Below are 26605 nucleotides of genomic sequence, written 5' to 3' on the forward strand. Positions count from 1 at the left end.
ACGACGGTTCAATCCCGCGTCCGGCCATCCTGATTTAGGTTTTCCGCGATTTCCCTAAATCGCTCCAGGCAAATACCGGGATGGTTCCTTCAAAGGGCACAGCCGACTTCCTTCCCTAATCCGATGAGACGGATGACCTCGCTGTCTGGTCTCCTTCCCCAAACCAACCAACCAACCAATCCAAACATTAATATTGGTATTTTTAAATTTTATTCGCCAAGACCGAAGTTGTGTACTTTAGCTGGTGCTGGTAGCACTCATTCAGTGTGTGTGTGTGTGTGTGTGTGTGTGTGTGTGTGTGTTGTATCTACCAGAATATAAAACTGGTTTTAGATGTGGAACACATTGAAGAAACATACAAAGAACTTATATAATTTCTCGTGTGTGACTCTGAAAACGACGACTGCATGGTTAATCACTATGATAATTGTCCCAGTGATGACAGACTGTCAGAATTATTAAACAGAAATTAGCTTACAATGATGCTGATGATGAAATTGGGTTTAGCCAGTGGATAAATACAGACCATCAAGCAGAATTTGTAAAGCAGTCTGCAACTGTTGGTGAATACATAGACTTGTTGGTAACAAAATTACAGGCATTTAACCACACTTACTTATATATTTCAGTCACAGTCATTGAAAAAATTGAAAAAATCTAACCCCAGAAAAAGCAATTCGGTTAATAGACTTTGCTGAAAACTACAGTTTTGTTATTCAGAATGAAATTCAGAGTTGCCACCAGACAAGGAGCAGCTGTACAATCCATCCCATGTGTGTTTATGTGATTAATGAAGAAAGTAAATTGGTAATAGTGAACCACTGCTTTATAAGTTATGATAGGAAATATGATGGAGGATTTGTAAATGCTGTCCAGGAAGAAATGGTTAAGTGGCTGGCAGAGCATTACTCACAAGCGAAGAAAGTGCGTTGTTTCGCCGATGGATCGAAAAAGCTTTAAAAAATTGCGTGAGCACAAAAACGATTTTTCTATTGATGCTGAGCAGTCCTCTTTTGCTACTAGCCACAGTAAATCTTTGTACAATGGTTCGGGAGGAACTATAAAATGTATATCGAGAAGAGCTGGTCTTCAACTAGCGGATGATGCACAAATAACAACTGTATATAGTGTTTATGATTTCTGCAAAGCTAATATTGAGGAATGTTTTTTTCACATCTTAGAGAAAGTCAATGTAGATTTCCTACGCAAGAAGCTCGAGAAGAGATTTTTGACAACCCCCACAATAACTGGTGTCAGGAATTTTCACCATTACAAACCACTTCTGTGGAGAGCAGAAGAGTAACTTCTTCTGAAAAGCCTTCCTTGATTTTTTCATTCAATGAAAATGCCCGTCAGTTGACATGAATTGCAAAAACAGACATAATGTCTAATAGGATAGCAGCAATCAGTGAATTTTACAATGTTACTTATAATCCATCTTGATTGCAAAATTTTTATTCATATGACCGGTTTCGGTTCATCCAGAACCATCTTCAGATCTGTAACAATAATGATACTAATTTACTATTTCACGAATGCAAATCTTTTTCATCCTATCTAATCAACATCAGACGTACCAGAACGTACCTGATATTTTGGTTACAGGAGTACCCCGTCCCAATCCCGCAACTTCCACATGCTGCATCACATAAAATTGGTTGGCGGAATGCACGTCATTTATATTAATTGTATTTTATTATAAAGTGTGTTCATGTGTAATCTTTTTAAAATATTTTTTTTCTTTTAGGTGCAGTTAACTGTTTTCAGTGATGGCTGACGTCAGAGACATATTGGAGCTTGAAAGGCCTCCAACCCCTGAAATAACAAAAGAGGCTATTTTGGGACCTGAGAAGGTAAAGAGAAAGCCATTCACTCCAAAGGTCTCAAAACGGCCAGAAGGAATGCATCGTGAAGTATTCGCTCTACTTTATACTGACAATAAGGATGCTCCTCCAGTCTTCCCAACAGACATGGGTATGTCTTAACACTTTTCCTTACATGATATTTGTCATTTTGATCTCTCTTCATTATATGAAATTTTGAATGCTTTAACGTTGGGAATAAAAAGAGCGTTGGGAATAAATATAGCTAAAAAATGTGGTTATTGTACAACGGTATTGAAACTGGGAAGGAAGTAAAAAATGTCTCCCTGTGTATAGTGAAGTTTACATTATTTATCAGTATTATTATTTGTCATATAATGAGATGGATGGGGGAAGAACTGTTGGTCTTCCTCCACATCCTGTATGTGATCCCGGAACACAGTAATTTTACTGTCATGGTCATTACGTGAGATGTATTTGGCCCCTGAACATCATGTGACCACTGGTACACGTATGTTAATGGTGCATGAGGTAGGTTAGCATCTTACTTCTGAATAGTAGATATAGAGAGAGAACAAACTGCCACATTAGAATGACCAGAATTTCAAGGAATGGAATCTCCAAGTTGGAATATCAACAATATAAGGAAAAGATAAGTTGCTACTTACCATAAAAGTGACACATTAAGTTGCGGATAGACACAACAAAAAGACACTTTCACATTATCTTTGAGGCAAAGCCTTAGCCACAAAAGGGCGCGCGCACACACACACACACACACACACACACACACACACACACACACACACACACACACACACACACACACCTGTCTGAACTGCCAGAGGTGACCGTCATGTGTGCATAAGGTGTGCTTGCTTGTATGAATGAATGTGTGTGTGTGTGTTTCTTTTTTTGACAAAGGTTTTGACTGCAAGCTAATGTGTAAGTGGCTTTTCGTTGTGCCTGTCTGAAACTTAATGTGTCATGTTTACAGTAAGTAGCAATATATCTTTTCCTTATATTGCAAAATTTCAACCACATTGATGTCAATAAATTTTATTTAGAGCAACATCTAGAAGCGTATGTGACAGAAGAATAATTTAATAAGAAATCCTTTGTAAAGTTATCTGTGTATTGAGAATCTCTAGAAAACTTTAATGTTCTCATAAATCATCTTGAAGTTCTTTTGATTTATTTAGTATTTTAAATTAGAAAAACAAGGCAGGAACAGTGGCCACTGGTGAGTGTGATATAGCTTTTCTGATGACTCTCCCGGTAAACATTTATTAGAATCAGAAACATGGTCATTCAGTTGAGTTCTTACTTGGATAGCTAAATGTTTTAAAAAGACACTGGTAATATCTTTAGATACAGATCTAATAAACTTAACTTGCAGCAGGCAAAGTTCGTAATACTGCTAACAGACCCATATTAAAGTACAAGAAAATATCCTAGCTTTTGGGACTAATATTTCTTTTCTTGGGAAGGAAAGAGGGATAGGTTGTGGGAAGAACAGGAAGGAAAGGAAGTTGCTTTAAAACACAGAGTGGGAGGAACCCACTCGTAGTGAGGATGATGGAAGACAAAGGTATTGTACTTGTGTGTGTGTCTGTTGACAGTACTAAGAATTTTGCCTGCTGATGGTAAGTATAGGCCAGCATTTAAGTCTCATAATTATGAAGTTTCTCATGTGAGTTTTCCTTTGGATACAGATTTAATGAACTTGTAAAACTAGGCATGTTGTTCTTCTTGTTGACTCATAATACTGATCAAGATACGAAATTTATTGTCTGATTATGGGTGGGTAGTTAATAAACCAAAAATTAATAATGTAAAGGGACTGCTCATACATGTGAACTGGAGAGATTTCTATAGTGCTCATGATGTGAATGACAAAACAATTTTATTAATACAGATATCATCTTGTTGAACATCTGTTTTCACCTAGATGAGTGGAATAACAATATCAAATCTATAATGACCACAAGAGATTCACAGGATACTCCAGTACCCTAATAACGTACTTGAGTTACGTGTACTTAAGGTTTTTAATACTTTATTCTCTCTTTCGACTGTTCTTAACATGACACCGTAATCCTCTGGAGTGTAAGTACTTATTGAAGTATAGCAAACAGATGCAGTGTGACTGAAAACACCCACTAAACTACATTGTATCTTCCCAAAATTTACATTGCCATTCTCTTTTTTCGTTACTACAAATTTTGTGTCAAATTTCTGCTTCAAAAACTCTGAAAGATCCATCGTTGTACAATTAAAGCAGAAATGTCACATAAAATTAGTGTATATTACAGTCAAAATAACAGTAATCGTCAATTGAAATGTTGCTTTAGTGCTGCAGTGCTCTCTATGCGAGGGCTTGTTGGAGGCAATATGCCTTTCCAGCATGTGTACGTGCATATACCAGTGGTCACATGATGTTCGGGGGGGGGGGGGGGGGGGGGCAAATACATCTCACGTAATGACTATGACAGTAAAATTAGTGTATTCCAGATTCACAGACAGGATGTGGAGGTAAACTAACAGTTCTTCCCACACTCATTTAATAATACAATAGGAGGACAAATAATAATACTGGTAAATGATGTAAACTTTGCCATATACAGGGAGACATTTTTTACTTCCTTTACAATTTCAGTACTGTTGTACAATAACCACATGGCAAGCTCAGCCAATTACTGTCTTTCAGTTAAATGTAGAATTCGCATCAAGTGCACTTTGTATTTTGCATTCACAAAATATTGCCAGATATAGAAATCATAATTCTCCAAAAATCCCCAGGATTGCACAGACCTCAGACTCTGGACCTCTGGCTTCCTAGCACAACACTTGAGCAACATGCTATCAAATTTTATCCAAACATTTTTGTAGCCTTACTACTGCTAAAGAAAGCTGTCTGATATCTGTTTTAGGACAGGGCTACAAACAAATGAAAGCTAAACTTGGAATGCGGAAAGTACGTCCATGGAAGTGGATGCCTTTCACAAACCCTGCACGCACTGACGGAGCAGTGTTTCATCACTGGCGTCGAACTGTTGATGAAGGAAAGGATTACCCATTTGCCAAGTTTAATAAGGTAAGTGTTTGTGTTTTGTTTCAGTCATTGTACTATGTGATAATATTGAAGCTGCTAATAGTTGTCACTAATCCCTATAAAGTGTTATAGTATTCCTGTAAGAACTCACTATAGCATCATTTTTCTACAGTATTATCACATAGAATCCAGAATCACATTATAGTTTATAGAGCATGGTCGCCAACAAGAACCAATAGTTCAATTTGAAAGCACGTTTACTGGACACATATGAAGCACTTGCAGAGCTGAACCAACTGCCTAAGCATAGTGTGCTCCTTCTTATACACATAAGTAATGTTCTAGCAAATTACAAAATTTCACAAATAAGCAAGTCTCACAAATCAGAAGCATCAACTGATAAGTATTCACTGGAGGCAAGTATTGTACGGGTGGCCTGCACGTCACCAGCCAGAGACTATGGTTGCTTCACCAAAGTGGATATGCACAGCACGTGGCATTTCTCCCCTTCCGCACAAACAGCAGCATGCTAATTCAGACTGAAATGCAGATTCCAGGTTCTGGATCTAACCAGTCATCCTTAGTATGGCAGCGCTGATGGATATTTGCATTCTCATTGAATTGTTATGTCCTTGTGGTCACTGCAAAGAGTAAATACAGTTGCTTCCATTGTGGCATCATGATTGTTGGACAGATTTATGTTTCTTGTATGGGAAGCCCCTGCTGTTGAAATGCTCCTCAGCACTATGATGGGGCTTAATGCAGAGGACATAGACAGTGTCTCTGCACTTTTATCGCCACACTGTTGGATCGCCATCTGTGACTTAAGGGGTTAGGATCCAATACAGGTCAAAGCTGCACTGTAATTTTTATTATTATTATTCTTGCTTTTGCAGTTCTGGTGATGAGTGTTTTATTATAATCATCATGAGCATAATTGGGTTGAAATGGAAACAAAGTTATTTCAACCTCGCAGCAGCAAATCAGGAAAAATGGTGAGGAGCTTGTAAAGCCCTGTTGTGCCTTGTTTTATATGAATAGTCATGACAGACAGTATTGTCTCTCTACCTTTCTGTTTGACATCGATGTAATTTGATGTAATATCTGCCAGCATACTATTAAAATGTCTTGTCATGTCATTTGTCATTAGGTGGTAGGCTTTTCTCATTCTGTGGACCACATTGCATAGCAAAACCGATTCGACACGAGTCTCGATTGAAACACTTTTTTACAATCAGAGATCATTCGCATGGTGCTTCATGCTTCAAGATTATGTCTTCTCCAATGTACCTGGTGATTCCTGGAGCTTCAGCAGTGGGCACAGCTCTGGTGATAGTGTAGTGGGTGGGGTAGTCAGTGTATGCTATCATGCATTTATTCTCATTTGTTGACTTGAGAAACCTCTCCAAGGGGTCAAATTCTGATCATGTGAAATGAAGGAATTGGTGCCAGGCACAAGTTTTCATCTTTGGCATGCTCTACGGTGGCTTACAAAATGTCTGACAATTTGGTAGACCACTAGCTAATGACATCTGATTCTCATTCTGTCAAGGGTCTTCATAAATTCCAGGTGACCTGATGTTGGAGCATCATGAAAATACTCTAGAACGAATAGATGGAAATGGGCTGGGAGCACAAGCAACCATTTTTGTCCTGTTGGATCGTAATTCCTTTTATGAAATATTCCATCTACATCTATCTGATTACCCTGCAATTCACAATTAAGTGCTTAGCAGACGGTTCACTCACCCACCTTCAAGCTATTTCTCTACTGTTCCACCCATGAGTTGCGCATAGAAAAAATGAGCACTTAAATCTTTCTGTGTGACCTCTGATGTCTCTTATTTTATTATGATTATCGTGTCTCCCTATGAAGGTGGGTACCAACAGAATATTGGTGATTGAACTTTCACGAAACTCTCTCCCCTATTTCGCAATAAAACAAAATGAGCTGCTGCTCTTTGAAGTTTTTTTATGTTCTCCGTCAGTCGCATCTGATGGGGCTCCCACACCACACAGCAATAGTCCAGAAGAGGATGGTCATATGTGGTGTAAGCAGTCTCGTTAGTAGATCTGTGGCACTCCCTAAGTGTTCTGCCAATAAATTACAGTCTTTGGTTTGCTTTCCCCATGATATTACCTTTGTATTCATACCAATTTATGTTATGCGTAATTGTAATCTCTAAATGTTTAGATGAATTTATAGCCTTTAGATTTGTGTGACTTATCATTTACCAGAAATGTGGTACTTATGTGAATGACTTCATACTTTTCAGTATTTTGAATTAATTATCACCTTTTGCACCATACAGGTGTGTTGTCTAAATAATTTTACAATTGGTTTAGATCATATGATGACTTTACAAGACAATTAATGACAGAATCATCTGCAAATAGTCTGAGAGGGCTGCTCAGACTGTCCCCAATGTCATTTATGTAGATAACACTTTCTTGGAGAATGCCATCTATGGCTTCTGTGTTACTCGAGACTTTCCGTCAGTTACTTCAAGCTGTGACCTTTCTGACAGTAACTCACAAATCTAGTCACACAGTTGAGGCGGTACTCCATAGGCATGCTATGTGATTAGAAGTCGCTTGTGAGGAATGGTGTCGAAAGTATCCTGGAAATTAAAAAAATTGCGATCAATTTGACATCCCCTATTGATAGCACTCATTACTTTATGAGATAGCACTCATTACTTTATGAGATAGCACTCATTACTTTATGAGAATAAAGAACTAGTTTTGTTTCACAAGAAAAATTTTTGGGGTGGGGATCTTTGCAGACTGTTTGTTAGTAAATCATTTTCTTTGAGGTAATTCATGACGTTAGAACACAGTATATCGATCGTAGCCAGTGAAAGCCACGTAACTGCATTTTGTTAAATTTTACAGGAGAAGTAAAAATGGTGTCTTAAAGAATAATATGAAGTGATACAGAAAGTTGCTACATGTGTAGTTATATAGTAGAATCATAGCTATTGACAGATTAGAGAAATCCATGCACTTTCAAATCTCCCTTTGGTCACATAGTTATTGGTTGCTGTAATTATGAGGTTTTCACAGACAGATTGAGTTATGAGGGTTTCAGTGCCTAACATCGATATGTTTCAAAATCCTACTGCAGATTGACTTTAGTGATATGGGTCTGTAATTCAGCATATTACTCCTATTTACTTTCTTGGGTATTGGTGTGACTTTGTCTAAATTGTCCTTTGCCTGCTGGTTCAAGGGTCAGAATCGACCGGAGTTATTCCTGCCTGTCATAAGAGGTGACTAAAAGGAGTCTCCTACTTTCCAGCCTGAAGTATTATGGTTGCCTATTAGGGTTTGACCTCCACATTTTCCAAATTTTTCAGAAGTGTGGGCCATGTGGGGAAGGTCACTTTATGTGATGCATCATGTATCCATTGTGCGCCTAATATTCTCATGCCTCTGTAACTCCACTCGTAATCCAGCCGTTGGGCAAGGACACCTTACAGGGTGCGTAATCTACATACCTTGTGCATTGCCATCTTCTGCACCCATGATAATAATGAATCTTTTCACACCCAATGTCCAGTGCAGTAGCCAGTCCGTTGTCAAGGGGCCATCATGTACCCTCTTACTTGTAGCCCCCTGACAACACAGGAATCACACTGCTGCTGTCTAAGCAGCAAACTCCCCACATATGCCAAGCAGTAGATGCCCAGCTTCATGGGGCATCAGCACTCCTGACAACAGTCATCGTGCCAGGTGGCCGTTGTTGAAGCTGGATGGCACCTGTGGGGAGTCCCTGGTCAGAGTGGGTGGCCTCAGAACAGATGACCCGCAGTGAGGCGGACCAAGTCATCTTTTGCTGATGGCTGAATAGCCCCAGCAGTCTCTAAGAAAGGAATGTTATACTTCAGTGTTGAGAAGTATGATCCTAAATTGTTCTCTTCCCTGGCTACACCGTGGGGGAAACATAGGGCTATAGAAGAAACAAAAGGTTTCGAACACTTGGCATATTTTTTCATTTAACTAAGGCATTTGAGTGTGTTGATCACAAAATATTGCTCGAGAAGTTGGACCATTATGGAATATGGAGAATAGCTCACAATTGGTTCACCTCTTACTTTAGCAATGGACAGCAAAATGTCATTATTCACGATGTTGAGAATGGCTGTGATGTGGGGTCTGAGTGGTATTACGGGTAACTCTAAAATATTTCTATTTGGTAGTGAAGGGTGTTGTGTGAAACATTGGCTCGGTTTCAAATAGTGCAGTTCTTGACCTAGTTCATGACTTGTAGAAAATAAACTAACACTAAATCACAGTAAGCCTCAGTTCAATTCAACAAAACCTGAAGTTTTAATTTCACAGAATGGGCATATGATTAATGAAACTGAACAGTTCAAATTTCTAGGTGTTCAGATAGATAGTAAGATGTTGTGGAAAGCCTACATTCAGGATCTTGTTCAAAGACTTAATACTGCCATTTTTACTATTCGAACAGTATCTTAAGTGAGTTATCATTCGACACAAAAATTAGTCTACTTTGCATATTTTCATTCTCTTATGTCATATGGTATTATATTTTGGGGTAATTCTTCCCATTCTAAAAGGTATTTTTGAGTCAGAAACAGGTGGTTCAAGCAAGAAGAGGTGTAAGTTCACGAACCTCTTGTCGACCCTGTGCATGAGCCTGGGTATTTTGACATTGACCACTCAGTATATATACTCCTCACTGTCATTTCTTGTTCCCAAGAATAAGCAGCTTTCACTCAGTTAATACTCGGCAGAAATCAAACCTGCATTTTGATCGGACTTCCTTAACTCTTGTGTCGGGAAGGTGTGCTCCATCCATTTTCAATGAGCTACCACTACAATTCAAAAATCTTAGCAATAATCTACGCACTTTCAAATCGAAACTGAAGAGTTTCCTCATGGATCACTCCTATTTTGTCGAGGAGCTCCTTGAAAAATTAAGCTGATTCTTGTTGCATTGTTGATTGCGTTCTCGTTTCAGCGACTCCCTATAAAAGGCTAAATGTGGTCCAGAGGATTATTTTTCATTGAGACCTCCCATTTGCAGTCCGACAACAAACTACACACCAATGTAGTACAACAGGGTGTTCACTTCATCCGACGCATTTATAGGGGACCAGAACATAATAGGGTTCCTTCCGGTGCCTTCATCTTGACTTTTGAGGATAATTCGTTACTCCCCCTCTGTGGTGCTCTGAGTGCTGAAAGTATGGGCACATGTCTTCCTGGTGCAGTTCCTTCACCACATTTAGAGACTGAGAATGCCCATTGCATCCAAATACTCCATGTGCCCCCCTCCCACCCGTGTCAACTGTAGAGAACACCACTATGCCTGCTCATTGGACTGTATGGTTCTTCAAAAGGAGAGGAAAATGATGGAATACAAGAGCCCAGACAGGCTGACTTACCAAGAGGCTAAAAAGAAATGTGACTAGTTGGACCCCATTCGGTTGACCTCCTCCTGTGCTGCAGCTACAAAGACATTGACCTTGCCAGTGACGATAGTCCCTTTGTCTCTGCCTCCAACAACTGGCCCTCAGTGTTGTTCCCATAGCACCTACTTTGAGAGCTATGTCCCCCCAAACACTGAGGACATCATCAGTCCCCCCCAGCCAGAGAAGCAACAGCCTCCTCCACCCCCTCTCACATGGAAAGGGTCCCCAAGGTCTCACCCCATGCAAAAGTGGACACTAGCCAGTGGCTGAAGAAGCCACAAGCTGCTGGTGAAAGGGCTTCACACTCTTCATCTGCACCTGACGCTACTTCAGAGAAGCCCTCCCAGCAAGCCCCTAAAGAGAAGTGAGATCTGGTAAGAAACAAGAAACTCCAGTGACCCCCATACCACCACTTGCTGCCAGTTCCGCATCTGAGGATGAGGCGGAGATTCTAGCATCCCCCGAGGACCTAGATCTCGCTGATGCTTCAGCAGCAATGGTAATAAATACAAGCACTCAACTGGTGGCTGCAGATGACCCTGAGGCATAAACTGCCTCCTCGGTCCCTTCATGCCTTCCCAGATTACAGAGAGCATCATCCTCCTGTGGAATGGCGGTAGTTTATTCCCTCGTCTGGCTGCGCTATAACAACTCTTAAGCATTACACCTGCTTTCTGCATTGCTCTTCAGGAAAACCTAGTTTCCGGAAGCACTGACCCCCAACCTTTGTGGCTGTCGGGGGGGGGGGGGGGGGGGTATTACAAAAATCGCAATGACTGTGACAGTGTGTCAGGTGGAATGTGTACATATGTTCTTACCTTTGTCTACAGCAAACCTGTGCCGCTTCAAGTAACTTCAGAAGTCGTGGTTGTCAGGGTGAGGACAGCGAAGTAGATTACCATTTGCAACATCTACCTTCCTCCAGTTGGTGAAGTATCATACAATGTATTGGCTGCACCAATTTCTTAAATTCCTCCACCTTTCCTACTTTTGGGTGATTTCAATGCCCACAGCCTTCTTGGGGTGAAACCAAGGCTACTGGCAGTGGCAAAGATGTTGAGAATATAGACACCCCACTCATTTCAATATGGCACGTGCTCGGCCATTGATCTCTTAGTTTGCAGTTCTGGTCTTCTACCATCTATACACTGAAGAGTTCATGATGACTTGTGTGATAGTGACCACTTTCCACTCTTCCTGTACGTCCTCCAGCACCACTCACCTGGATGCTTGCCCAGATGGGCTCTTATCAGTGCTGACTTGGGTGCTTTCATGTCTACTACCACCGTTTGATCTCCATCACATGGCATTATCAATGTGGTGATCCGGAATATTACTACAACCATTGTTCCTGCAGAATCATCAGCATTCCCTTGTTCCTCAGGTTGCTCACGGCAGAAGACAGTACCTTGTTGGTTGCTGGAAATTGCTGTGGCCATTAGAGATCATAGGCGGGCCCTACAACATCATAAGTGGCACCCTTCAATGTATGGCTCTATACCCAGGTCCATCAACTAATCAGAAGACAGAAGCAGGAGTGTTGGGAATGGTACATCTCCACCATTGGAACACGAATCTCTCCTGTCCAAGTTTGGATTGAGACCAGGTGCCTTTATGGATATTAGACCCCTGCAGGTATACCTGTGATTTCCATGAATGGAGCTATCAATACTGACCCAGATGCAATCACAGATCGTTTTGCTGAGCATTATGCATGAACCTCTACTTCTGAGAATTATCAGAACAAAAGCACTTATCTTTTGCTGCACACCAAATTGAGCCATATCATGCTCTGTTCAGTTAGTGGGAATTTCTCAGTGCCCTTGCACATTGTTATCCCAACACAACCGCGGTCCAGACAGCATCCATCCCCAAATGATTAAACATCTATCAGCAGATTACCATGCCACATCCTTGCCATCTTCAGCTGCATCTTGAGTGATGGCGAATTCCTGTCACAATGGCAAGAAAGCATTATCGTTCCAGTGCTAAAACCTGGTAAGACCCTGATAGATATGGATAGCCTCACCAACTTTCTGTGCAAGCTGCTTGAATGTATGGTGAACCGGCAGTCCTTGAGCCTTGAGGCCGTCTGGCTCCATCCCAGGGCAGTTTTCGCCAAGGTCACTCCACCACTGTCAACTTGGTATACCTGGAGTCTTTCATCGGAACAGTCTTTTCCTGCCGTCATCACATTACTGTCATCTTTTTTGACCTGACAAAAGCCTGTACACACACCTGTGCACTGACATTGTGCTGGTGGAAAGTGGTCGAGGGTGCAGTGCGGATTGTGTCGGATGAGGTGGGTAGAGGGAGAGAGAGGTAGGGGGCAGCAAGAGGATTGAGGGTGTGTTCAGAGGGAATTAGCATGTTTGCTGCCTAGGAATGGGGGAGTGCAAGGTGGGGGGGGGGGAGGGGTGGCATTTACACAGGCTAGGCATGTGATGCATAGATACCGGAATTAGTGTGGGTGTGGCACACAAAGGAGACGTGGATTGGGAGGGTGTGAAATGACAGAAGAATGGGAAATAGAGTGGAAAATGTCTGGACAGTGGGTTAAGAGAGACAGTCTAAGAGGACTGCGGGAGTGAAGGATGTGTTGCAGGGATAACTCCCATCTGTGTATGCCAGAAAGGTTGGTGGTGGAGAGAAGAATCCAGAACAGAAGGGGTGGGTTGTGAAGCTGCCACTGCAATGGAGCATGTTGTGGTCAGCTTTGTTCTTGGTCATAGTTTGACAGGGGTCATCCATTCTGGTGAACAGCTTGTTGTTTGTCATACTGGAAATAAAATGATGACTGGAAATAAAATGAGTGTATGGTGCCATTGGCCGTGAGGCCCCATACGGGGCAGGTCTGGCCGCCTTGGTGCAGGTCTTATTACATTCGACGCCACATTGGGCGACCTGCACACCTAATTGGGGATGAAATGATGATGAAGACAACACAACACCCAGTCCCTGAGCAGAGAAAATCCCCGACCCAGCCGGGAATCAAACCCGGACCCCTTAGGACGGGACTCCGTCACACTGACCTTTCAGCTATCGGGGCAGACGTACTGACAACAAAGCTGTGCAGTAATTGGAGCAGAATTGGTATACAGCATGGCTGTTTTCACATGTGGCTCTGCCTCTTGTGGGGTAGGGTAATGTGAGAGTACAAGATTTCCCAGATGTATTTTGATCATAGTTTTTTGAAATTAAATCATTTCATTGATTGAGGGGAAATATCACGCCAATTTTGAATGTAAATGAGCAATTGTTATTAGCAGAAGGTCTGTTTATTTGTTCATCTATTATTTTTCTTGAGGTATTCTGCATGAGTTTAGAGGCCATCTCAGGAACATTAAAATGGTGACTGTTGTCATGACATATGGACTGATCGGTGGCGGCAAAGAATATTCTGCACAAAGCATGACGTGGAATACCAATGACCAGAATATTAATAATGTAAATGCTGATGTATATACTCTTGCTTTTTGCTTTCTAAGCTTAGAGTTGGTTCATAGGAAATGTACATAACTGATTAAGTTCAGATCACACTTGTAATAGAAGACATAATAAAAGCTTTCATACAAATCAGAGTTATTGAGTTCTGGTTTTGGGTATGAATAGAGTTCTTCAACAGCCATAAGACAAGTTTAACAACGAGTCAGGTGTCCACAGACTGCTCAAAGCTGAAGATCAGTAACTGTGTAGTTTAAAAACTAACTGAATACCCGTATGTGGCAACCCTGGTGAAAAATGAACTGGAAGACGATTAAGCAATACCGGTACATCAAACTGAATAAGTAGATTCAAGATCAATGAGGAAAATTTTGGTATGAAAGAAACAGTGCTCTTACAACAAACCATTATTAACCAGACAAGACTGTTGTAGTGGAGTTATATATTCTGCTTTCAGTAGTAACGCTGTTAAAGCAGTAACTGACAGTACTGATGTTACTATTCAGTGTCCAAGATAAATGATTGTACGATGCTGAAATACTAAGAAGCGGTACAGCCAAAAGCACAAAAAGTTAAATGCAACAGATTTTAATAATATGTGCTTTTAAGCTGACAGATTCATATATTGCAATTTCTGTTCAGAGTAAATCTGCTTATAGCAACATGATTTGACTTCAGTTGTTAAGCAGTTCTCTTGTGGAATTATGAGAATACTTCATACAGTCTGGGTCCGTTTACGAAAAGTGAAGGCGGAATTTGAACCACAGTGCGTAATACCTGTTCGGAGTGGTTATTTCATCCAAGTAATCCTGTGAACACTGAAGAATTTCAGCTACAGCTACCGAGATATGGACAGCTGAAGCACTAATGATGAGTGGCTGTGCATGTCATCCAAGGCATAGAAGGTCGGCAGCTGTCTGTGAGGTGTTGCAGTTTGACGAACCAGTGCCAGGCAGCATGCAGTACCAGCAGCAACAACCAGTGCCAAACAGCAAACACTGTTGTGGCCATACGTGATGAGGCACAAAATGCCATAATTTGGTGGACTTGGATTGTTTTTTCCTTCTTTGTAAAGCCTAGTGGTGTGAACATATGAATACGGTGATTAAAGTGAAGTATTTATTACGACGATGACTTGTGAATATAGTTGGTTTTTATCACGTCATTGTGTCACTTATACATTCTGTTGTTACAACAAGTGCTGTTACATTCAGTAAATTCCAACCAGGTAATTACAACAAATATACATACACCCATTCCACTTTTACATCAACTTAAGTTGGATATAGTTCACTACAGATACTTTATTACAATATATAGGTATAAATTTGTTTTAGTTTGACCATGCCATCAGTCATGCAATAGCTGGCTCACTTAAATAGAACAGTTATGCATATGGATGACAAGTTTACCCAAGTGAAAACAGACTGCTGCAAATTGACACCAAACTCATGAATTTAGAAACATGGAAATGAATTTACTACCCAACGTAATGGCAGAATAGATATATTGGAAACAAGATTGAACATGGACTTCGATCATATTTCTGAAATAGACAGGCAGTTGGAGATAGTGGAAACTAAACAAGACAGTACTGTAGAGCATGTACATTTTATCAAGGCAGAAATGCCAAATTAGTGTGAAGAATTGAGATGTTAGAGAAAGAACTGATGGATACCAAAACAGTGTTATATACTTATACTCACAAGAATATTGATGTTCTATCAGTAATATTTAATGAATTGGAACTGAGATTATAAAAACTTGAATTAACTAAGGATGTGCATTGTACAGCAGTACGTGCTAAAACTACAGAACTAGGAGACAACAAATATACACCTACAATGTTTACATGTGCATTGTCAGGAACACCAACAGTTCATAGCAATGATAGTTTTAGTACAGACATAAATGCAATGATATCAAATAACGCTTTGAGGTTAGTAGAGACAAAGAAAAATTAGGAAAAGAAGTAGAAGCCCAGTTATTAAAGAATGTGATAATACCTAATAACTATGATGACTACTGTAACACTGAGCAAAGGATTAAATAAGTGATTTCTTAAGTTTTCACCTTAAGGCAATATTCGCCCAGTTTTATATTTGAGGGCATGTTATCCAATTCCTGGTCAGATACTAATAAGATACAATTTGTAATAATCCACTTGACAGACCTGCACAGTGGGGTATGTTACAGGTAGAAGAATTCACATCGTTGATTTCGAGACAGCATTTAAGTCTAAGTATTGGAGTGAGGGGGCCTAAAAGAAACTGAGATTAGAACTTTCAGGATCAAAACCTTACAATAATGGTTCATTGAACAGATATAGAGATTTTTAGAGATTTTATGGAGTGGCATTTCAACAAAACGAAATATCTATATGATCTTATGAGAGAGAAACATTTATTGAAGGTTGTCACTAGCTGATTACCATGGTGAGTAAGGGACAGATTGTTAGCAAAGGATTGGGGAAAAGTGAACAACTTACTGGAATATTTAGAACACGTAGATACAGTGGAGAGGCAAGCTGAAAGATGGGACACAGGCAGCACAACCAATTATAATAACCAATACAGTAGTGTGAACAGAGGATTCTCACCTCACTAAAGAGGATGCTACAAATTGAGGAAACAGGGTATGCAATGGACATGATTATAATCATTCTGGAAATAGATACAGAAATGCAACAGCAAAAATTATCACAAAAACGCATTTAATGGTGCTACTACCATGAAGAGGGAAAACTAATACACTTCCAAGAAGAGGCTTGGTCCTCTGAAGCAATACCAAGGGAGCCACAACAAATCGTTTCAAGCTTAATGAAGTATGATTATGATCACAGTTTAACGTATGTTTTATTATATGAAGATGACACACAAATAAAAGAATATATGAAAACAAAATTAACATCAATTGTAAGTAATGTAACTGTGAAAGTTATTTTAGATTCTGGTGGCGACATATGAGTGGTAGGTTCATTTGTTGGATGCTTTCCCTCAGTTACCAGTCATAAGAATAAAGATAACAGACACGACAGGCAAACCAGTATATGCAGGATTGTTCATTGTGTGAATCATAGTATACTCCTAGATAAATTGAAGTTTTATGGGATTGATGGTATAGCCAACCAATGGATCATGTCATATCTAACCAAAAGAATGCAGAAAGTTGTACTTCACAGTAATTCAACCAACAAAATCCAGGGACATAATTCTGACTGGGGAGAAATTATATATGGGCTTCCCCAAGGCTCAATCTTAGGTCCACTACTGTTTCTCATATACGTAAATGATGTACTGCGTAATGTACAACAAGCAGAATTAGTTCTTTTGCAGATGACACCAGTATCGTAATCACTCCTGGTATACGTTCAGAAATGGGAGATATGGTGAACAAAGTTCTCAAAAGTATCATTGACTGGTTTTCTGTGAATGGCCTCATCCTGAATTTCACAAAGACAAAAAGAAGAGAAATTTGTTAACATCGAGTATAGATTTAAGTGTCAGGAAGTCGTTTCTGAAAGTATTTGTATGGAGTGTAGCCATGTATGGAAGTGAAACATGGACAATAACTAGTTTGGACAAGAAGAGAGTAGAAGCTTTCGAAGTGTGGTGCTACAGAAGAATGCTGAAGATAAGGTGGGTAGATCATGTAACTAATGAGGAGGTATTGAATAGGATTGGGGAGAAGAGAAGTTTGTGGCACAACTTGACTAGAAGAAGGGATCAGTTGGTAGGACATGTTCTGAGGCATCAAGGGATCACCAATTTAGTATTGGAGGGCAGCGTGGAGGGTAAAAATCGTAGAGGGAGACCGAGAGATGAATACACTAAACAGATTCAGAAGGATGTAGGGAAGCTTGCACAGGATAGAGTAGCATGGAGAGCTGCATCAAACCAGTCTCAGGACTGAAGACCACAACAACAACACATCATATTCAGTTCTGCACCTCTAGGGGTACTGCACCAGTGATAAATGTAACACATGGTGATGAAATAATACATTGTGTAGAAACTTCAAAATTCTTGTGTGTCCATATTGATGAGAATTTAAATTGGAAAAAAACACATTTTGGAACTTGCTCGAATGAAAAACAGCCCACAGTTGCACTAAATTATGTTTATTTTAAACCTTGACCATGGTTTCTCCTATAATAATATAGCCTTCTTTAAAAGTCATACGCACTAATAAATGAAAAATGTCTTCGCCCAGCGTCTGCGTCAAGACCAGCCGCTGGGCTAAGACAATTTTTATTTATTAGTGTGTGTGACTTCTGAAGAAGGCTATATTATTATAGCATAAACCATGGTCAAGGTTTAAAATAATCATAATTTAGCACAACTGTGGGCTGTTTTTCATTCGAGACAATTTCTTAACGGTTGCTGTTGTCACTGCCACGATGAAAATAATGACATTTTGGAACTCCTAAAAAAACTTAGTTCAGCCAGTAAATAGCAAATTTTGGGGAGAGAGAAATCAGTAAGTTGACATATTTTACTTTGTTTTCATTCGGTAATGTCATATGGAATAATGTTCTGGGGTAACTCATCTTTAAGAAAGACGGTCTTCATTGTCCAAAAACGTGCTGTAAGAATAATATGTGTTGCTCACCTGTGATCATCTTGTAGACATCTGCTTAAGGAGTTGGGCATTCTGACTACTGCTTCACAGTTTATTTATTCCCTCATGAAGTTTGTTGTAAATAACCCACTACAGTTCACTGCTTCACAGTTTATTTATTCCCTCATGAAGTTTGTTGTAAATAACCCACTACAGTTCAGAAGGAACAATGAGGTACATAATTACAATACTAGAAGAAAAAAAGATTCCAGAATGAAATTTTCTGCAGAGGCGTGTGCGCTGATATGAAACTTCCTGGCAGATTAAAATGGTGTGCCGGACCGAGACTCGAACTCGGGACCTTTGCCTTTCGCGGGCAAGTGGTGCACTTACCTGCGAAAGGCAAAGGTCCCGAGTTCGAGTCTCGGTCCGGCACACCGTTTTAATCTGCCAGGAAATTTCATACCAGAAAAAATGATGTTTATTACTCAACATTATGGTTGTCTTTAGCACAGAAAGGGGGGAAACAATGCTACAACAAAAATTTTTGACCACTTCCTCAGTGATATAATATGTCTGACAGAGAGCAAGGTAAAATGTGAAAATAAATTGAAAAAGTTTCTCCTTGACAACCCCTCCTATGCCGTTGAAGAATTTCTATGTTTATAATGTGTAAAAGGTGGTGGGTAGGAATCGCTAACACTATCTGTATATCTTGTTTTCATTTTGTGGGAGAAATTATAATAATAATAATAATAATAATAATAATAATAATAATAATTATTATTATTATTATTATTATTATTATTATTATTATATGGTCATGTTTAGAGTACAAAGAGATGTACAAATTAATTTGCAATATCAATGTAAAATGAGTCTTTCCACATCATGACAATTTATCGTGCAAAATGATCCATGGGACATGAAAGTAACTAACTAACTTAAGTTTACATTAAACAAATACACATTTCAACAAGCTGTGCTTGTTGTGAAAGGTTTAAATGTACCTATGATTTTGAGTATAGATTGAATGTCAGACAATAATGTATTGTTAAACTTCCAAAATGAGACAGCAACATTCATATATGGACATGAAGAGGATTTAGCTGCCATTCATTTTGAGCAAAGCAACACATCCAGATTAGGACTCACTTTAATGACAGGAAGTACACTATAACAGGATGACAGGCACCAGTTAGTTGTAGATGTGAACAAGTGAATGAAGCAGATATAGTTGATAACATTAACAGATCAAAGAACCTGTATATTCATGAAAAGAAGGATATGATTTCTTTATTACATGACATATAAATGTATTTTCAACATGCCCAGGCATTATTAAAGACTTTATTTTTGGGTTGAGGATTAAACCACACAATCCATTTTATGGCACTCCCCTTCTCCATACCAGTATTGAGGAAGCCATTAGTACAAAAATAAATTGAAAAAATGTTACAATGGAACATTACATAAATGTCCAATAGTTGTTACAATAATCCATTAGTATTTGTTAAAAAATCAGATGGCAATTATTACAATAATCCATTAGTAGTTGTTAAAAAATCAGGCTATTTGTATGGAGTGTAGCCACGTATGGAAGTGAAACGTGGACGATAAATAGCTTAGACAAGAAGAGACTAGAAGCTTTCGAAATGTGGTGCTACAGAAGAATGCTGAAGATTAGATGGGTAGATCACATAACTAATGAGGAGGTGTTGAATAGGATTGGGCAGAAGAGAAGTTTGTGGCACAACTTGACTAGAAGAAGGGATCGGTTGGTAGGACATGTTTTGAGGCATCAAGGGATCACCAATTTAGTATTGGAGGGCAGCGTGGAGGGTAAAAATCATAGAGGGAGACCAAGAGATGAATACACCAAGCAGGTTCAGAAGGATGTAGGTTGCAGTAGGTACTGGGAGATGAAGAAGCTTGCACAGGATAGAGTAGCATGGAGAGCTGCATCAAACCAGTCTCAGGACTGAAGACCACAACAACAACAACAAAAAATCAGATGGTATTTTGCTAATAGTGGTGCGTGCATGAACTGTAAATAGAACAATAGTACCAGAGAGGGATAGGCCACCTGTAATAGAGGAACTGTTAGCCAAGTATGAAGAAGTGAAATGTATCTGTACACTGGACCTGACAGAACTGTTAGCCAAGTATGAAGAAGTGAAGTGTATCTGCACAGTGGACCTGATGGGAGGTTACTGCCAGATTGCCTTACGCAGTGATCCACGGAAGTATACGGCACTCCTGTTTGAAAGAAGGTTGTATCAGTTCCAAGTGCTACCATTCAGCCTAACAATTCAGTTTCTGTTTTCGTAAGAGCTTTGGATAAAGCAAGATGCAGTGAGTTATGAAATAAAGTGTTGCTATATGACAACAATATAGTAGTAATATCCACAACATGGGGAGAACACTTGCAAACACTGGATGAATTTTTCACGAGATTAAGTTCCCTGTGTGTCACCGTGAAATTGTCAAAATCTCAATCTGGGAGAAGCAGTGTTAAGTAATTGAGACATATTGTAAATAATAAGGACATTAAGCCTGAGTCACACAAATTGGGTGCAATGAGACTGTGTCCAGAAAAAACTAACAAAAAACCAGCTACAATAATTTTTTGGGATGTTGAGTTTCTACAGAAAATTCCTTGCCGATTCAGAGCTTAATGCATCAAGTCTGATGAAGTTATTAAAACAGAACACAATATGGAGATGGGATATAAACTGCCATGAAGAATTTTCAAAAATAAAATAAGCATTGGCAGCAAGCCAACTACTGGTTTACTTGAATTTCACTCTTCATTTTCATATGGCAGTGGAAATATCGGATTATGGGCTGGGCTGTCACATATTCCAGGAATATGTGACTGATCACACATTAGAGAAAAAAACCAATAGCTTTTGCTAGTAGAATGCTCACTCAACATGAACATAATTACAGCATTACAGAAAAGGAAACATTATCAGTAGTGTGGACATTCAAGAAATTTAAATACCTACAAGCGGGAAATGCAATACGTACAGCAATACATAAAGACTATAGCATGTTGATATTTCTATTAAAGAGCAAACTACAACACAGTAGGCTAATATGCTGTGCTCTCTTTCTACAGAAATTTCATTTAACTATTCAATATATAAATGGGATAGATAACATAATACCCGACGCACTGTCTTGACTACCTGTAGGTCTCCAGTCAAACCAAAATGTAAAAAAAGGGCAAAATTGCTGTTTATTTTCTGAAAGTAAATGCATACAAGACAAAAAAATTTTTGCAAAAACTTAGAAAGTGAACAAGAAGAAAATAGTCACTTACATTTACAAATTAATGCCTTGCACTAAAGTCACACTGATGCTTCTGACAATTGGAAATTGTACAAAGAAATATTGTTTCATAGTAAAAGCAACACACAGATACGGTTACTATGCATCCCACAAAATAGCATTAATTTAATGACTTGGTATGTATGTATAGGATATGCTCATTTCAGACCAAAAAAGTGAATCATGCACATGAACAAATTTTACTACTTTACGAATAGGAATCATCTAATTAGAAAAATTCTGTGATCCTGTGAGATGTGTTAGGAAGTTAAAGTACAAACTATTAGTGTGCACACTACATCATACCACATCATTACATTCAATTTGTGGGATTTATCAGCCGTGGGCTTCTATGGTCCTCTGCCTAGGGGCAGCAGAGAAATGATGTATGTATTTGTGGTATTTGAATGCTGGGACAATCTAGTAAAATTATACTTGTTAAGAAAGGCTGCATCTCATAATGTTGTAATGATATTAATAAAACATTTTTAAAATGTGGGTAAGTCAAAAAATTTGCTTTTGGATAATGGAACTCAGTTTCCAACCAAACAGTTTAAAGAATTTGTGGCATGGGAAGGCATGAACCATATCTTAATTTCTAAATTTCACTCTCAAAGTAATGCAGCAAAATGGGTCATGTGTGAATTACGTGGTTAGACTTTCAAAATGGACCGACATGGTGATGGAATTTTTGAAAATGTTAAATGAGGTGCAATATTCAGTTACAAATATTGCCCCAATGGAATAATAGGAAAGCGGATAGAAGGAGACTAACCCGTGAAGTGAATTAAATGTTTTGAAAGGAGGCCCTGGAAAAGAGGTGGTATGTTGTTGATGCTTAAGATATTAAAGGTGTCATTATGGATCTTTCATGTTATATTGTTTTCGGAAGTGAACTAATTAAGATTATTTTAAAGTTTGGTGTAAAAAGCTTAGTGTGCTCGAAAAGTAATGGTCCGCAGCTCATGGTCTCGCGGTCGCGTTCTCGCTTCCCGAGCACGGGGTCCCAGGTTCGATTCCCAGCGGGGTCAGGGATTTTCACCTGCCTCTAGATGACTGGGTGTTTGTGTTGTCCTCATGATCTCATCATCATTCATGCAAGTGGCAAGATTTGGACTGAGAAAAAGGTGGGAATTTGTACGGACGCTGATGACCGCACAGTTGAGCACCCCACAATCCAGACATCATCATCATCATCATCATCACCATTGTCACCGAAAAGTAATGATTGAGTGTAAGTGGAAATGCACTTGCAGACAGCTACTATTGGAAGAGAGGCTGTCCTTGGTGTTGAAAATGATTGAACCTAGCATGAAGAATACTAAAGGTGTGAGTAGTAAGGTTAAATGTAAATGTTGATAGTAAAGGACCTGGTAACATGGAATACCAGAGCTGTCGTAAGAACTGTGTGCAATGAAAATGGATAAAACCTTAACCTTTCCATGGTCTCTTATCTATGGAGGTTGTGAAGTGGCCATGTAATCTAGAATATTAGGCTAAACCTACTGATGAGTCATCAGGAAAGATAAATTTTTGTGTCACTTTCAAGTCTGTAAAATTTTGTAATTTATGAATAGTTGTCTCACTTCTTCTCGAACGCTGGGAAATGGTTAGTATCTTTTCTACGGGAAGCTAATTTTAATTTGAATACGCTTTGCAAGGGAATGGTATGAGTGAAACTTTCAGTACCAAATTAGGTAACATGTCTTCCAATATATTGTGGAACTACTACTGTACAGTGGACAAAAAGGACTACTTGTTTCTAATCGTTGCATTGATGATTTACCTGATTCATTTGGTGATGCCACTTATGGTTATACATGATTTTGTATATACTGCATTACAGACTTTTGATTAGTCTAAAAAGGAAGAGGAAAGACAATGGCCAGAGTGAAATTTATAGCGTATAACATGATTAATTAAAAGTTACTTTCACATTGGATTACTGTAGGTGGAAACTGGTAAGTAGTCAGACGCTTGTTCATTTGTAAGGGGGCGGCAGGTGTTAGGGTACGAGATTATATGAGATTTACCAGACGTTTTGTGGCCAAAGTGTTCGAAATTAAATAATTTTGTTGATTGCAGAGGATATGTAAAGGAACAAATATTTTTAACAAAAGATCTGTTCATCTAGAAAAATTGTACAGAGGTTAAAAATTTAATTATTTTGTGGGAAGATTCAGGAAGGAGAAGGTCTTCCAGAAGATAATAATGTAATTGCTGATGTATATACTCTTGTTTTTCTTGCTTTGTAAGCTTGGAGTTGTTTCATAGGAGATGTACCTAACTGATGTTCAGGTTGTGATAAAAGTCACAATAAAAGCCTTCATACAAATCAGAATTGTTGTTGTTCTGGTTTTGGATACAAGTTGAATTCTTTGACTGACATAAGTAGAGTTTAACGAGTCGGTGGTTCACAGACTTCTTGGAGTTTAAGACCGGTGACAAGGTAATAAAAAAACTAGCTGAACCCTCACAATAACCCTATGACAGGATCGGGATAGGAAGTGCTGAGTGGGTGGATTGGGCAGGTCTTGCACCTGGTCTTCCACAGGTATATGTTTCCTATGGCAAGCAATTGGGAGTGGGAGAAGCCGAGGGATGGACCATGATATCATTTAGGTTGGAGGGATAGAAAAAGTCTTGGATAAAGTTCCCTCCTCCGTCTTTTGTGTGGGCCTGTCAATAACTCAGTGCTTCTTCTATTCGGTGAGTGGCCACCTTTACTCCTAAATTATATACCTTCTACCACAACTTACCTGCTATATATCTGTATATGTGTTTGACAAGGGAGTAGGGCTCTGGGTAGTCTGTCACCATATTGAATCTCAGCAACTTGACACCTTTGCATCTAAGAAGGAAGTTTTTCATACATCTCCTTCTCTGTACTGAAATGAATCTGCCAGTTTATACTCTTTCTTTGTTGTAATAGATGTCAGGCATCAGCATCATAAAACTCACTAGCTGCTCTTCATTTGTAGTACAAGGGTTTGATTTTTTAAAGTTTCCATCTACAAGATGGCAGCCACAGATTGTGGCATCACATATCAATACCACCTCACGGCATGTCAATTTGATACTAGAGCGGCAAGTTTCTATCTGACATCAATAGCGGTTGTGCGGGATCTGGTGGACCCAGTGGTGTGCATCTGCTGAGCCAACCTCCAGCAGCTCTCTCCTATAACCATCCTCTGCCACCACAATATAGGACAACCAGCAGCAGCCATTCGACCTACTTGCACTTGGAACCACTATGCAACAACACCTTTGTTTGTGTTTATCCTTGGTGACACTGAGATAGCTGGACGGTGATTCTTGCTGTAATATTTATGTTGAGTCTTTGGATGCCTAGAGAAATAAAAGTTAAGTAAATCTCCTGTTTCTTCTGACAAAAGTTGCTATATTACACTGTAGCCCAGCTCTCTTACTGTTGTGTACGAAGTTGTACACAACAGGAACTACTATACCCTCAATCCTAAATGCCATAGTAATATTAGGCTTATACTAACATGCAAGACTGTGCTTGCTTGGATCACTTAATTCTTCTCTTGAGTATTTGTGGGACCAGCTGTTTGACTGTACCAAAAGTAAAGTAAATTTGTATGGCATTATTAGGTGGGAGTCCCTTAATTGGACGCCATTTCAGTTACTTGTGTGCCCTTAACCGACCCCTGTAATGTTACTAGAGAAAGGGGACCTAACAGTTTAATGAGGAATCTGAACACCATGTCATTCCTGGCATATCTTCACATCAATGAGAACCAATTAACCATGATATACAGGGTCTTCAAAAATCAACAGTAATTTTAGTAAACCTGTATCATTGTATTCACAAAATACACAATTTGACAATCATTTGCTACAGGGTAAAATTTAATTATTTAATAAGAATAAATATGTCAATAATAAAAATGTTAATAATTTGTAACAGATCCTCCATTTTACATTATGTACCAATTCAGTATTAGCTCTAATTAGCTCAAGAAAAGGTTAACAGAAACTGCTGTCAGACAGCTAATCTTGAAGTTATAGTTCTCAGTTGGCATCTTCAGCTTAATGAACACTGAAAACTTTGAAACCTTGGAATTGAGTAGTTTAAATACTAGTATGAAAACTTAAGAAATAGTGTTGGTGTATTCTGAAAACTCTTGTGTAAAATAGTCACAGAACCTTCACACTCTTATTTAACCAGCAGCACAGCTTTTCCAGCTAGTGTACATTGTTCATATTCAGTTGGTGCACTCTGTGATGACCATTATTGTCCAGATGATTGTTTGCTTTCCATGAAATAGAGTTTGTTATCGGTATTCTACTTGCCGCATCGCTTTCTGTCTGTCAATTTATTGCCATTACAACAAAACAAAATGCTAAAGTTCATGGAAGCAGTTGCCTCCAAATTATTCATATAGGTAGCAAAAGCCTCGCTTCAATTTGTGGATGTCCAAAATAACAGTTTTACACAGCACTCAATATGCACTATACCAGTTGCACAAAATTTTTGCAAATTCTAAGTCTGATCACTCAGAACCAACATCCAAAACACAGAGACAAAAGACACATTTGTCACCTCAGCTCACAACCACAGATGGACTTACTGACTGACTACTCTGTATCCAAATCTTCAATGACTTCACTGTTACTTGAGTGATGGCCTGTGTCAACTTTATAGTAGCATCATTCTTTCAAGCACATCAGTCAGTGCTAAGCATTCACAGCATACAATATTATACTCTCATACAGTGGGCTGAAGGAGAGCAACCTAATTTGTAAAATCAAATGTGAAACATCTTACCAAAATCAGATAGTCAGTTTCATCTGATTGCTTTTCCTTCGGAGAGGCTCATCTGATCAGTGAAATTAAGCAAACTGTACCAATCTCACTCAAAAACTAAAGTTACTCAGTTTTCCTAAAACACTATGAGTGTGATCAGACACTCCACGGA

At 39.1% G+C, this 26605-nt stretch overlaps 1 protein-coding gene across 1 annotated transcript in view; it reads left to right on the forward strand.

Annotated features, from left to right (window-relative positions):
- The window catches only part of LOC124615692 (DNA methyltransferase 1-associated protein 1), a 72987-nt gene that overhangs the window by 11359 nt on the left and 35023 nt on the right, over positions 1–26605 (forward strand). Inside the window, exons 2-3 of the mRNA XM_047143725.1 lie at positions 1748–1974; positions 4757–4920. Of these exons, the coding sequence (XP_046999681.1) occupies positions 1770–1974; positions 4757–4920 (369 nt within the window). The 5' untranslated portion in view covers positions 1748–1769. The remainder of the gene's footprint in view (positions 1–1747; positions 1975–4756; positions 4921–26605) is intronic.

This window comes from Schistocerca americana, chromosome 5 (genome assembly GCF_021461395.2).
Source record: "Schistocerca americana isolate TAMUIC-IGC-003095 chromosome 5, iqSchAmer2.1, whole genome shotgun sequence".
Lineage (NCBI taxonomy): Eukaryota > Metazoa > Arthropoda > Insecta > Orthoptera > Acrididae > Schistocerca > Schistocerca americana.